The sequence below is a fragment of the Malania oleifera genome, chromosome 5 (genome assembly GCF_029873635.1).
Source record: "Malania oleifera isolate guangnan ecotype guangnan chromosome 5, ASM2987363v1, whole genome shotgun sequence".
Classification (NCBI taxonomy): Eukaryota; Viridiplantae; Streptophyta; class Magnoliopsida; order Santalales; family Ximeniaceae; genus Malania; species Malania oleifera.
Window position 1 is genome coordinate 112,111,396 of NC_080421.1, and position 13,306 is coordinate 112,124,701.

Consider the following 13,306-nt stretch of genomic DNA (forward strand, 5'->3'; position numbering starts at 1 on the left):
AATCAAATATTGTATATTCAATAATTAATTTTCTAAAAATACCTGACTTAATCTATCCCCTTACCTGTTCCTTGAAAAACCTGCTAAAAAACCCTAAACCACGCCCGCATCGTTCAGAACTCCAAACCCTGAAATTGCATTATCCCCAATTCAATCAACTCAACCCCAATATATTTATCATCTAGCACATTCCCTGGGTCCACATAACCCAAATAATCATTTAAACTCTAAAATAACTCACTTACCCTGATTTTGGAGTGGTGCCCATGGACTTCAAATCAACAATTCGCTTTGGTCAACTTGAAGAGAATCGCCCTTAGATAATCGTGGTAACTTCTTATCGTCGAAACGTGCTAAAATGGAGCCGAAATCGAAGAGAGAAGGGGGAGGAGCCAAATCTAGTGAGAGAGAAAAAAGAGAGTGGAGTTTCTCGCTGAAAAATCTGATTTTTGGCTATATATAGATTGCTAGCCACGTGTCTTCATCGACGAGACATGTGTACTCTTTGACGAACCATATAAGGGCGTTCGTCGACGAAGACATCGACGAAGAAAGGGTTCGTCGACGAGTCACAGAAGGCCGTTCATCGACAAAGATAATGGGTTCCTCAACGAACCCTTAATGGCCTGAACTTCTCTGCTCTCGATATCTTCTCGTCGACGAGACACGTATACTCCTCGACTAAACCAAGAAGGACGTTCGTCGATGAAGACAATGGGTTCTATGACGAGTCCCTGCTACTGCCCCTTTTTAAATTTGTTTCTCTTCCCTTTCCTTTTCCCTTTTCCCTTTTTCCTTTATCATTTTTATTTGTTATATTTCTGGGTCTCTACACCAACACTGCATGCTATGGTCCTTTCTTCAAAGGAAATGGTGGAGTGTTGAAAGTTGAAAGGACAGCAAAAGAGATAAAAAAAAGAGAGCACATGCTTCTTAATTCATTACAATCAATCTTCTGTACATTTGGCACTACATGCCTCCAGAAGAATTAACTTCAGAGAATCAAATTAACCTTCTTAATTTGACCTCTTTAAACAAAAAATTGCTTGTATGTCTTTTTTCGATGTTCTTTTTTGTAAATTTTAAATAAAAATTTTTAATCTTCTTTGTGGGTTTGCTGGATTTCATTCTTCACTGCTTTTGCTTTAATTCTAGCTAGGCCAATTTATTGAACTTGTTTAAACACCTGCATTCGTCAAGTAAAAGATGGTTCTCAACAACCTGCTTCATGGACAAAGAAGTAATCAAATCTACTGTCACTGGTTTTGGAGCAATGTATTTGTTCATGGAAGGACTAATACACTTGACTGGTGAGTTTTTTACAGTAACTCTTTGCCCTTAAAAATTTTCAAGATTTTTTTACAGATTCCAGGTGACAATCAACCTTGCACTGTTTAACTGAAGGAGACAATGCAGTGCACACAAAAGATTTTCCAACATCATCCATCTCACATACAAGGGCATACATCTATAGCCAACAACTTTTTCATTTTGTTTTTTCAGTCAAATGTTTCTAAATATACAAGGCAATATATACAACCACTGGCGGCACATATTTTGTCAGTTGACCTAAGATTAGAAGTGAAAAGACACCTAATTATCAAGAAGAGGGAAACTTGGATCCTTGTGTTCCTATCCAACCAAATAGAAACTGAGAGGGAAGACCAATATTGTTCGAGATGACTATCGTCTCTGCTGATGGCAAATATTGATGAAAACCATTTAAGTGTCCATTTGGTATAAATTGTATAACCTGTGTCCTGTAAAATCATTTCAAACGCGACATTGTTCAACCTGAACCTGAGGATGACCTCAAATGAAAGAATTGATATGGTGAAGTTGGATGTCCTCAAACTGTGTAAGTATCTTTGTAAGGCCCTGTTTGGTATCCAGCCTATTATTTTCTGAGCTTACATGGTAGGGCAATATTCAGACATTTTGCCTCCTCCATCACTCCTGTACTCAGAATAAGCAAGACCAAACAGCAGGTGACAATATGGTAGAAAAACAAAGGGGATGGTGGTTGGCACTTGGCACTACGAGGTATTTGTGTGCCACATGTTTCCTGCCTGGTTGATTCCCAGATGTTCCATTAATTATAGACTTGCATTTGATGTATGTCCACTGGTATAGTAAACAGCCAGCCAATCAACTTTTGCTCTGCCAGAGGTTGAGATATAACATCCCAAATTACCTGTTACTAATGGTAACTTGAGCTGAGATTTCCAGCAACAATCAAAAAAATTAGTCCACCTTCATCACTTTGATAAGTTACCAGAGACTAAACTAGAGTCTGAAATATAACCCTTGCGCTTCATTTCAAACAACAAGCTCTCCAGAATTTCTTTTATCTTATTAATTTCCGGATGCATTCTCTCAAAAGCATGGAACAGGTGGGTGCGGCAACCTAGTTGAATCCAGCTATACCCCGGTTTCTTGATCAAGCCCTGTTCTTTTATCCCTGTTCTGACCGTCCGTGCATCTTCCCATCTCTTAATGGAGGCATATATATTGGATAAAAGAACATAAAAACCTGAATCTTTAAGACCCTCCTGGGAAATTTTGTCCTGAATGAGCCCAGCAAGCTCCACCTTGTTATAAACCCTGCAAGAGCCCAGTAAGCTTCCCAGAACATTAATGTCTGGCTCCATAGGCATCTTTCTAATAAAATAACATGCATCATCAAGGCGCCCTGCCCTTCCAAGAAGATCCACCATGCATGAGTAGTGTTCCATTTCAGGCAGTATGCCATAATAATCTACCATAGAATTGTAGAAAAACCAGCCTTTTTCAATTAGACCAGCATGACTACAAGCTGACAAGAGGGCTACAAATGTGACTTTATTAGGTCTAATTCTTGCCTCCTTCATCCATTCAAAGAATGAAAAGGCTTCTTCCACAAGTCCATGAATCCCATGGGCAGAGATTATTGTGTTATATGTCACAATATTCTTTTTCATCATTTGATCAAAGACCTTTATTCCAAGTTCCAGATGGCCACATTTGCAGTACATGTCTATTAGACAATTTCCAACAGAAACTACGGTCCCCATACCGCTTCTAGTTGCATAAGCATGAATTTCCTTCCCCCATGTAAGAGTCCCCATCCTTGTGCATAAAGGGAGAATGCTCACCAAAGTTACATAATTCGGCTTCAATTTTGATCCCCAGATTCTTTGGAAGACCTTAAACGCTTTATCAACATCACCATTTAAAGTATGCCCTACAATCATCGAGTTCCATATTGTGATCTCCTTATCAAACATGATTTCAAAAATGTATTCTGCTTCTTTCTTCGAACCACAGCTAGCATACATATCAATTAACGCACTTCCCACAACAACGTCGGACTCAAACCCTTGTTTTAGAACAAAACTGTGTACCTCTTTCCCTTGTTTCAACAATTTGAGCTTGGCAAATGCAGGAACAACACTTGCCACGATAACTGCATTGATTTTTGTCTCGGAGTTCCTCATCTCCAGAAAAAGGTCAAAACTCTTGACGTATTGGCAGTTCTGCGCATAACCGGAAATCATAGTACTCCATGAGACCACGTCCTTATACACAATAGTGCAAAACATGCCATAAGCTTCACTGGTGTCTCCACATTTACAGTACATATCTATTAAGGCATTCAAAACGTACAAATCACTCTCGAAGCCACCCCTTATGATGCAGCCCTGCACGGCCATCCCCATTTGCTTAACCTCCAATCCACCACATGCTGGAAGCACAGTTGCCAAAACGACTGAATCAGGCTGTAGCCCTTCTAATATCATCCTCCTAAACAGGCACAATGCTTCAACCCATTGCCCACTCTGCACGGCTCCACAGATCATTGCACTCCAAGATGCTAAATCTCTGATGGGCATTTCATCAAACACTTTCCGCGCTTCGATTAAGCTGCCACATTTTGCAAACATGTCAATCAGAGCGCATTCAACATATTTATTGTGCTTGACATTATGGAAAGCCTCAGTCAACTGCATTAATTCTAGAACCTCTCTTCCTTCTTCGAGTGCGGATAACCCAGAGCAAGCCTTGAGAACAAGTGGGTATGTGTAGTTGTCAGGAATTATGCCTTCCCTAAGCATCAAGTGATAGAACTCAATTGCTTCTGAGAACCTATCGAGGTTAACCAAACCTCTGAGTACGGCATTCCAAGCAATGTTACTCCTCTGGGGCAGTCTATTGAAGACGAGAAGAGCTTCCCAGATACAGCCGAAATTGGCATAGACGTTCACGAGCTGCGAACCCAAAACTCTATCAGAGCAACTGGGGTGGAAGAAGCCACCGAGGAGAAGAAGAGCGTGCAATCTTCTGGCTTCAAGCAGATGGGGTGGCGACTTGAGGCGAGAGAATAGGTTGGTGAATTGAATGGCTTGGTTAGTTTGGAGAAAAGGTGAAGTGGGTTTGTTGAGTAGGAATGGTAGTGTCCGAAGTGATTGTTCAGCTACGGCAGTAGATGCGTTTGCAGGTATGGACAGCCTGGCTATGGACGGCATTTTTTTTTTTTCTTCATACCTTCGTTCATCGGCTCTGCTTCTAGCCTTCAACAGCCTCTCACTCTGTTGTTTTAGCGGGCACTAATTTACAAGTCATTCTCATTGATTTTTTTTTTCTTTTTTAATAAAATCTGAAAGTAATGATACATAAATATTTGTGCCTATCTTTGTCCCTCACAAAAATTCCTCTCAAAGCTACTCACTCTTTGAACTCCTAAGTGAAAGTTTCAAATAATAATGAATATAATAATTCTCTCCTAAATATAAATGTGATAAATCTCATGATTGATTACAATTCTGGTTTAAATGCACAAAATAAAAAAATCAGTGATGGATAAATTATAGAATATATGTTTGTTTATGTGTTCATATATTTGTTGTGTTGACCAGTTCCTGAGTGAAATCTAACTAATGTTTCTTTTGAATCGACTCTTTACTTAAAAATACCCCTGAATCCAGCATCAGAGGCATCAGTCTCAACTATCATGAAAGTTTTAGGATCTGGAAGATTAAGACAGGGAAGAGTCTTAACTAAAGCCTTAACCTTGATAACAATTTGGGTATACTCATCTGACCATGTAGGAGGATTTTTCTCGAGTCTTTTGAATAATGGTTTGATTAAAATCTTTATATTTGGGATGAAATCTATAACATAATTGAGACATCATAAAAATCTTTGTAATTGATTTTTGTCTCTGATTTTATTAGGAAATTTTTCTGCAAATTCTAATGATCTTTGTATTGGAGTGATTTTATTTTTTTAAATCTGCTGACCTAAAAATCAAAGATTAGTTTAAAAATAATTTGATTTTTGGTTGAGAAACAACTAATCCATTTCTTTTGACAATATTATAAAAGATGTTAAGATGCTTGAAATGTTGACTTATTGATTCAAAGTATACAAGGACATCGTCAATGTATATAATTGTAAATTTTGTATAGGTATTGAAAATTTCATTCATAATATTTTGAAATTCCAAAGGTGCATTTTTTAGCCCAAAGGGCATTACGTTCCATTCGTAATGTCCAAATGGTACTGTAAACGCTGTTTTATATTTATCTTCTTCTGCACTTTGTATTTGCCAAAACCCTGACTTCATGTTAAATTTTGAATAGATTGAAGTCGTCTTTAGTCTATTGAGTAGATCTTTCTTATTAGGTATTGGATACCTAATCCATTGTAATGCCTTATTTAAAGGTTTGTAATTGATAACATGTCTAGGTGCTCCCCTTTCTATTTTAACTTGGTTCTAAACATAGAAGGCTGCACAACTCTAGGGAGATTTACTTTTCCGTATTAACCCTTTATTAAGCAGATCTTGTATTTTTTTGTTTACAATACTCAAGAAGCTCTTTGTTCATTTGTATGGGCCTTGCTTTTGTAAGAATTTTATCCTTGTAAAATCTTTTGTATAAGGTAATTTAACAGAATGTTTCTTTCTTTTCCAAAAGGCATTTGGTAAATTTGAACAGACTTCCTTTTCAAGTTTTTCTTTGAATAAATCAATTTGAGTTTTGACCTCTGAATTTTGAATTTGTTCTTCTATCCTTTTATGATGAATTTCTCTTGATAAGGACTTTTTATGTTTTCTTTTATTTTGAATAAGATTAATTCTACTAATGGCTAAGTCTTTTAAGGTATTTACTTCCTTTTCTTGCATTTTATCTATAAATTTAAATGAAATATTTTGCCCACCGATTGATGTATGAATTCCCACTTCATCAACTTTGAAAGGATAAATCATTGTAAAAAATGGTGTTCGAAGAATAATTTTTTACTGCATATTTTTTACAAGTACAAATGAGGTTTTGAGATAGATTTCTTGATTACAAACATAGACATCCGAAATTTTGTATTGAATTTTTAAGGTTGAATTAGTTGTATTATATAGTTGCATCTTTGTTTTTTCATAATAATAAGTTGGGATAAGTCCTTGAATGCAATTCATATCGGCTCTTGTATCTAACAAGGCGCGAGCTTTAAGAACAAATGATTTATTGATTATAATCTTAATCTCTGAATACCATTTATGAATATTGATTTTTGATAAAAATCTGAGGAATATCTCCTTTCCTTGGTCAACTTGATATTGAAATTCTTCTTCCCCTACAGAATCAATTATTTCTTCTATTTTCGATTTTCCTTTTGCATCAATTTTATCTATTCTTGACTGTAATTGACCCATATTTTGCTTAAATTTTTCATTTTGTTCTTTTATTGATTTAATTTCTTCTTTGGTTTGATTTATTTCTCTTTGTAAATCTTGAATACTTGGTTCTTTGCTTGATTTGAATTCTTTATTTTTATATCTATTAATAATTTCATTTATATCAAATCCTTTGTTAATTTTTGGAGTTTTATCTTTTTCTAGATTTCTTTTTAATTGATGTAAATATTTGTTTTTATCTCTGGATCATTAATATGTTCGATCATTAAGAAGATGATTTCATTTTCTTTTGAAATTACATTAATTGATTTTGAGCATTTATTGCACATACAAAATCCAATATCTTCTTGACATGATTTTCCGGAGGACATTTCTTTACTTGAAGAAGTTTCAAGACTTGCACTTGATTGAATTTCATTTATAAATTCTTCTTCTATTTCTGAAAATGATGTGGTTTCAGAGTCATCTGATCCACTACTGATGATTAAATTTAGCATTTGTTTTTTGACCTTATTTCCAATATTCATTTCTTTAATTTCTTGCTTAACCCTATAGTCCCTTGCATAATGACCTCTTTTTCCACATTTGAAATAAGTTTTTTGACCCTTGTCTATTTTTGACTTTTGTCTTTATTTTGTGGCTTTGAAGTTTTCTCATAATTTCTCCTTCTCTTCTTATAATAGTTTTTATCATATTTTTGTAATAACCTTTTGATGGTTTGTATTTTTTATATGTTTGTTTTTTATGATGCTTTTTGGAAGGTGCCTTAATTCTTTCGTACCCATACTGAGCATAGAAATCTCCTGATTCTCCTCTATTCTTTTTAAACTCATTTTTCTTTTGAGATTGAATTTTTAACTCATTACAAAGTTTTAATCCTTCATGATTGATGACGCAAACAATTTGACCATAAGTGATTGATTCATAATTTGATCCTAAAGTTTCTTTGACTCGATCTCTAACTTTTTGAGCAAATAATTTTGGTTTACCACTTATGAATTTTTCTTTCTAGAATCCAGACCTTCCATCTGGTCTGCTGATTATTTTTGCAATAAAGATATCTTTATACCATTGAAAATCTGATAATTTTGGACATGTAAGATTTAAAAGTATGACACTACTCTTCTCATGTTGACTACTTGCATCTCCAATGAATTGTCTAAAAATTGCCCAAATGAGTGCTGCGACATCATCACTTTCTTGAGTTTGTATTCCATTTTCTTCTTTGATTTTTTTGGTTTCCATTATTTGATATTTCTCATGAGTGGTGAGATAATGATCCCACCATTCTTTGAGGGTTCCTATGAATTCGTGAGTTATTAGGGCAACAATTTGTCCTTCACTTACTGTTAGTGAATGAAGCCTAAAGGTTGTTGCTGCAATAAACATTTGATGAAGGCATGGACTTGATGTTCTGGCAGACCATCAATTCTCCATTCATGAATTTCATTACCTTGAAAGATTTTCTAAGGTAACATATCGTTTGACTCTTCAAATAAGAGGCTTGGCGGTGTTGGTTTTTTGTAATAAGTCCTTTGGCTTTGATTTTTCCAATTTCTGATTTTGTTAACTTCAAAGTCTTCATTACTTCTGAAGTTTGACTCTAAAGTATTAATGGCTTCTTCTTTTGATAGCATATTAATCTTTAAGTTTGTAGTTTTATTGATGAGTTCATCTATTTTTTGAGTAAGTAATTCATTTTGTTTTTCGAACTTATAATTTTTTAATCTTTTGTCTAAAGTATTAATTGGTATCGGTTCTTCTAATTTGGGTTTTGTTTTGCTAGTCTCTCCTATTTCATAAGTGCTATTGGTCTTGATTTCTGAAAGATATTCTAAATGATTTTCAATTCTTGTAGATTGATTAGCCATTGTTTGAAGCATTTGATTTGTATAGTTGCTTTGACTGATTAATTGATCTATTTCTGTATTTTCTTTAACTTCTTTGATGGTGATGCAATGACTTCTGTTCCTTTATAATTGATTTTGAAAGAGTTTTCTGGAGGATGTGTTGATGTAATAAGATTGTTGTCCATTAATTTCCAGTTTTTCTTGCAATCATGAATAACATTAACTGATTGTTTTTGTTTAACAAAATTGTAAAATGGAATATTTCTTCTTAATCTTTGCATTTCTTTAAACCATTCATCTTTAATTATTTCTCTTTCTTTTTTATTGTATTCTTCAAAAAATTTGTCTCTATTATCTTTATTAAGTTCATGCTTGTAATCTCTTCTAATTTTTTCCATATCTGGTTCAAAAGTCTTGCTTATAGTCATCATATTTTTTCTTTGATATTCTTCCTTTAGAATTTCTCTTTGATTTTCAGTTAGAATTTGAGATTCTGTTGGAGAGTTTGATTCAGAAATTTCTTGATAGTATCCTTGCGGTATTTCTGGACCAAAATCAATTCCTTTTAATTTGAAGTTTTTTGCTTGGTTTTGTATATGTATAAAGGCTTGAGATACTTTTTCATCCTAAGTCAATTGGTTGTCTTGAAGATTGACCAAAACTTTTACTTTTTGTTAATAATGATTGAAAATTAACTTTAACATTTCCACTTTCATCTTGAATAACTTTTGTAGCAACTGTTCTTTGAATATTTGGAATAATTTCATGATCAGTTTAGTTCAGATTATTGAATTCCCAATCTCCCCCAGCTTGAATCTCATGCCATAGAAGTTTCTTGGGGTGAGATACAAATGATTGTCTATTAAAGTTTGCTTGAAGCATGATTGTTTCACCTTTTTCACTAGTTTGAAGAGAATTTGGGAGAACTGTTGAAGTTGTAGCTTTGTAATAAACTCGATAAATCATTTCAAGGTTTGAACTTCTTGAATCCATATCATAACCTTTAGTTTGAATATCAAGAGTTAAAAGTTTGTATAATGATTTATCTTGAATATTTGCTTTTATATTTGGATAACATTCAAAATATATTGGACCTTCTGCAATATTTGATTCTAACATTCCTAATAAGGAATCATTGAATTCATGATGCCTGACATTACAAAGTATGACACAGACTGGTTTATTTAATCCGGCTCTTGTGAGAGGGAATAGTCCTATTTGAACCATCCCAATATGAATTCTATCATATTTTGACCTAAGGGACTCTAGATCATCTATATCTAAAAGTCTCTTTTGTTGTCTTGCTTCATTTGTAATTAAAGAGATTGATTTGTTAATAAATTTGATAAAATATTCTTCATTATTTTCTATTAATCCTCTTTGTTATATAATTTGACTTTCTGTTCTAGACATTTTCCAAAATTTTATTTGAATCTTGATTTGGTATATCCTTACCATTCCAATTTGCAAGTCTTCTTTCAATCTTTCCAAGAGAGATTTGTAATTCTTTCTTATCTGATCTTTTGTTTGATGATTCATCTTGTTTATTCTTAACTTCTTTTAATAACTATCCTGTATTCATAATACCTAGAACCAATTTATCCATCTTTTTTCTAAATTTTTCTAGTCTTGCAGGTTTACTCTTGACTAATTGACAACACCACCGAGACCACCCTATATGCTCTCCTGGCTTGGCAGGCTGACCTGTTGTTACCAGGGGTGAGCATAATTCGGTGAAAACCGAATTAACCGGCCGAAATTGGCCGGTTCGGTTCGGGTGAAAAATGCAGTTCGGTCTGTTTGGTTAAAATTTTATAAACTATCGGTTAATCGGGTTCGATTCGGTTAACGGTTAAAAAAATATCGGTTAACCGATTAACCAAAATTTTAATATACCTTATAATATATTAATAATAGGGCGGCCTGGGCGGGGCGGGCGTGTGACTCGGGCTTGGGGCCTGGGCCTGGTGGGAAAAAAAGGCTCCAAGCCTCCGTGCCTTCGCTCAGTAACTCAATTCACTCACACTCACAGTCACACAGACTCACACTCTCACAGACTCACAGTGGGTCATTGGGGATTAGAGTTAGGGTTTATCGCAGCATCGCTTCCTCTGTTCCTTAGTTTCTTTGTGCTCTGCCGAGTGCCGAGTGCCGATCTGCCCCGCACGGCGCACGCCTGCAGCCCGCAACTCTCCTGCCTCTCCATCGGAGTCATCGGACGGTCGGACCACCTCTGGAGCCTCTCGTCTCGGTCCTCAACATCTTGGACTCTCAGTCTCAGCCACCACCTCGCGGCCTCACCGTGCAAAGCCGGACCCCAGTGGCAGTAAGTCTTCCTCTTCTCCTTCTCCTCCTCCTCCTCTTCTTCTTCTTCTTCTTCCACTTTTGTTATTATATTTATGTGCGTTTTTTGGGTTTGCATTTATCAACATTTTTGCTGCTTCATTTATAATTTCCGGTAGAAATTATTAGAAGGTTTAGAATAGAAAATATGATTTGTCTTTGAAGTTGATTTTGCATTTAGGATGAGTATTTCAATTTCAATGTAAATAGTTAGGATCTTCAGATTATTCAACAAATTTGGTTTTGTGTTTCTTAACGAATTCAGCTTCAAAATATTTAATGCATGCTCCCAAACACCACCTTAGAGCCGTGAAAATTAGGTGAAATCTGGAGAAAATTTATCCTAGTTCTTGGTTAGTTTTATTGGAATGCATTATTTAGTGCTTGAAAATTTTAAATCTTGAAAGTTCAATGAGAACATATTCCATTGAAACATTATCAAGTGTCTGCTTCCATTTTATTTTGTGGAAAAACGTTGTATTGTAATTTTATTTTCTTTTAGCCAGAAATAAGTGATACAAATTTATTCATTAAAATGTTATTCACAACAAATGCATCGATTAAATTTCAGTGGGATGATCAATGCGTGCTCATTGCTTGCATTTTTAATAATTGAAACCCAGGACCACATTTTTTGAGCTTTCTGCATATGATTGCCGCTTGCTTAGTTATGAATATGAATGCAATAGGTAAGCATATTGTTTTATGTAAAAGTTTTCAAGGTAAGAAAGCTTTATGTTGTGATTAGAGTATTTTTTAAAAAAAAATTGGATTAGTACTCTTCTATGATGGACTTTACCCTTCTTTTTTATTTTTTTTTTAGATATTAAAGGGAAAATGAGCAATGACTTGCCTATAGAGGTGGAGGTGCCAAACTTGAAAGATGCAATAATGACGCAAGCTAATTCCCAACATCAGCCTTCAAATCCCAGTTTGACAAGTGAGAGTGCTACTAATCCTCCTACTCAATCTAATGAAAAAGTTAGGAAGAGAATGAGACCAAGATCTGAAGTGTGGGATCACTTCACTAAATTTGTGACGGAGTTTGGTGAAATTAAGGGTAAGTGTCATTATTGTCATATTGATTACTGTGCTGATCCTAAAAAGAATGGTACGGGCACACTTAGATATCATATGGTTAGATGTGCACAAAATCCACATGTTAAAGAAACAAAACAGACACAATTAAATTATCAACCAGCCTTAAAAAATGCAGAGGGCTCAGAGGCAACTCTTACAAATTGGAAATTTGACCAAGAGGCAATTCAAAAGGCATTATCTTACATGCTTACTGTTGATGAATTGCCTTTTAAATTTGTAAAGAATATGGGATTCAAACATCTTATGAAAGTTGCATGCCCTCGTTTCGAATTCCATCAAGATGGACAATTTTTAGGGATTGTTATGACCTTTACATGGAAGAGAGGTTGAAGTTGAAAAAGTTTTTGAAAACCTCCTCTCGAAGGGTTAGTTTCACAACTGATACATGGACTTCTTTGCAAAAGGTCAATTATATGTGTTTGACTGCACACTTTATAGATAATGATTGGAAATTGAACAAAAAGGTCCTTAACTTTTGTCTAATTTATAGTCATAAAGGTGAAGAGATAGGTATGGCCATTGAGAGGTGTTTGCTTGACTGGGGAGTTGATAATGTGTTTACAATGACTGTAGATAATGCAAGTTCAAATGATGTTGCAATTGCCTACATAAAAAGAAAAGTTTCAAATTGGAGAAAAGACATTTGTGGAGGCAAATTCTTGCACATGAGGTGCATTGCACATATAATTAACCTAGTTGTGCAAGATGGTTTGAAAGAAATGGGGGATTCGCTTGCTCGTGTTAGAGACGCAGTCAGATATGTTAGGCATTCACTTGCTAGGTTGAAAATTTTCAAGTGTTGAACAGAAGTAGAAAAAGTAGAATGCAAAAAGATGTTATGCCTAGATGTTAGCACTCGATGGAATTCTACTTATTTGATGCTAGACACAGCTCAAAGATATGAAATGGCTTTTGAAAGGTTTAGGGATGAAGATCCTTCATTTAGAATTGAGCTTGAGACTAGGGATGGTATACCAAGTAGTATTGATTGGGAACAAGTTAGAAAATTTGTGATGTTTTTGGAACACTTCTATTAACTCACTATACGAGTTTCAGGTTCTTTGTATATTACAAGTAATACCTTTTTTGATGAAATTAGTGGGATTGATTGTCTTCTAAAAGAGTGGGAAAATAGTGATGACCTAGAGTTGAGTTTAATGAGCATGAAAATGAAGGATAAATACAACAAGCACTGGGGAAACATTGACAAAATGAATATGTTGATTTTTGTTGCATTTGTTCTGGACCCTAGATATAAGTTGGGATTTGTGCAATATGCTCTTTCTACTATGTATGAAGGCGACAAAGGTTTATTGGTGGGGAAAAAGGTTCAGGATAC

The 13,306-nt window shown here is 34.9% G+C and overlaps 1 protein-coding gene across 1 annotated transcript; it reads right to left on the reverse strand.

Moving 5' to 3' along the window:
• Positions 1-1,373: 1,373 nt before the first annotated feature.
• Positions 1,374-4,553, reverse strand: LOC131155500 (pentatricopeptide repeat-containing protein At3g16610-like). Its single transcript, XM_058108695.1, has one exon. The coding sequence runs from the start codon at positions 4,503-4,505 to the stop codon at positions 2,259-2,261; it is 2,247 nt and encodes a 748-aa protein (XP_057964678.1). The 5' UTR covers positions 4,506-4,553; the 3' UTR covers positions 1,374-2,258.
• Positions 4,554-13,306: the final 8,753 nt, after the last annotated feature.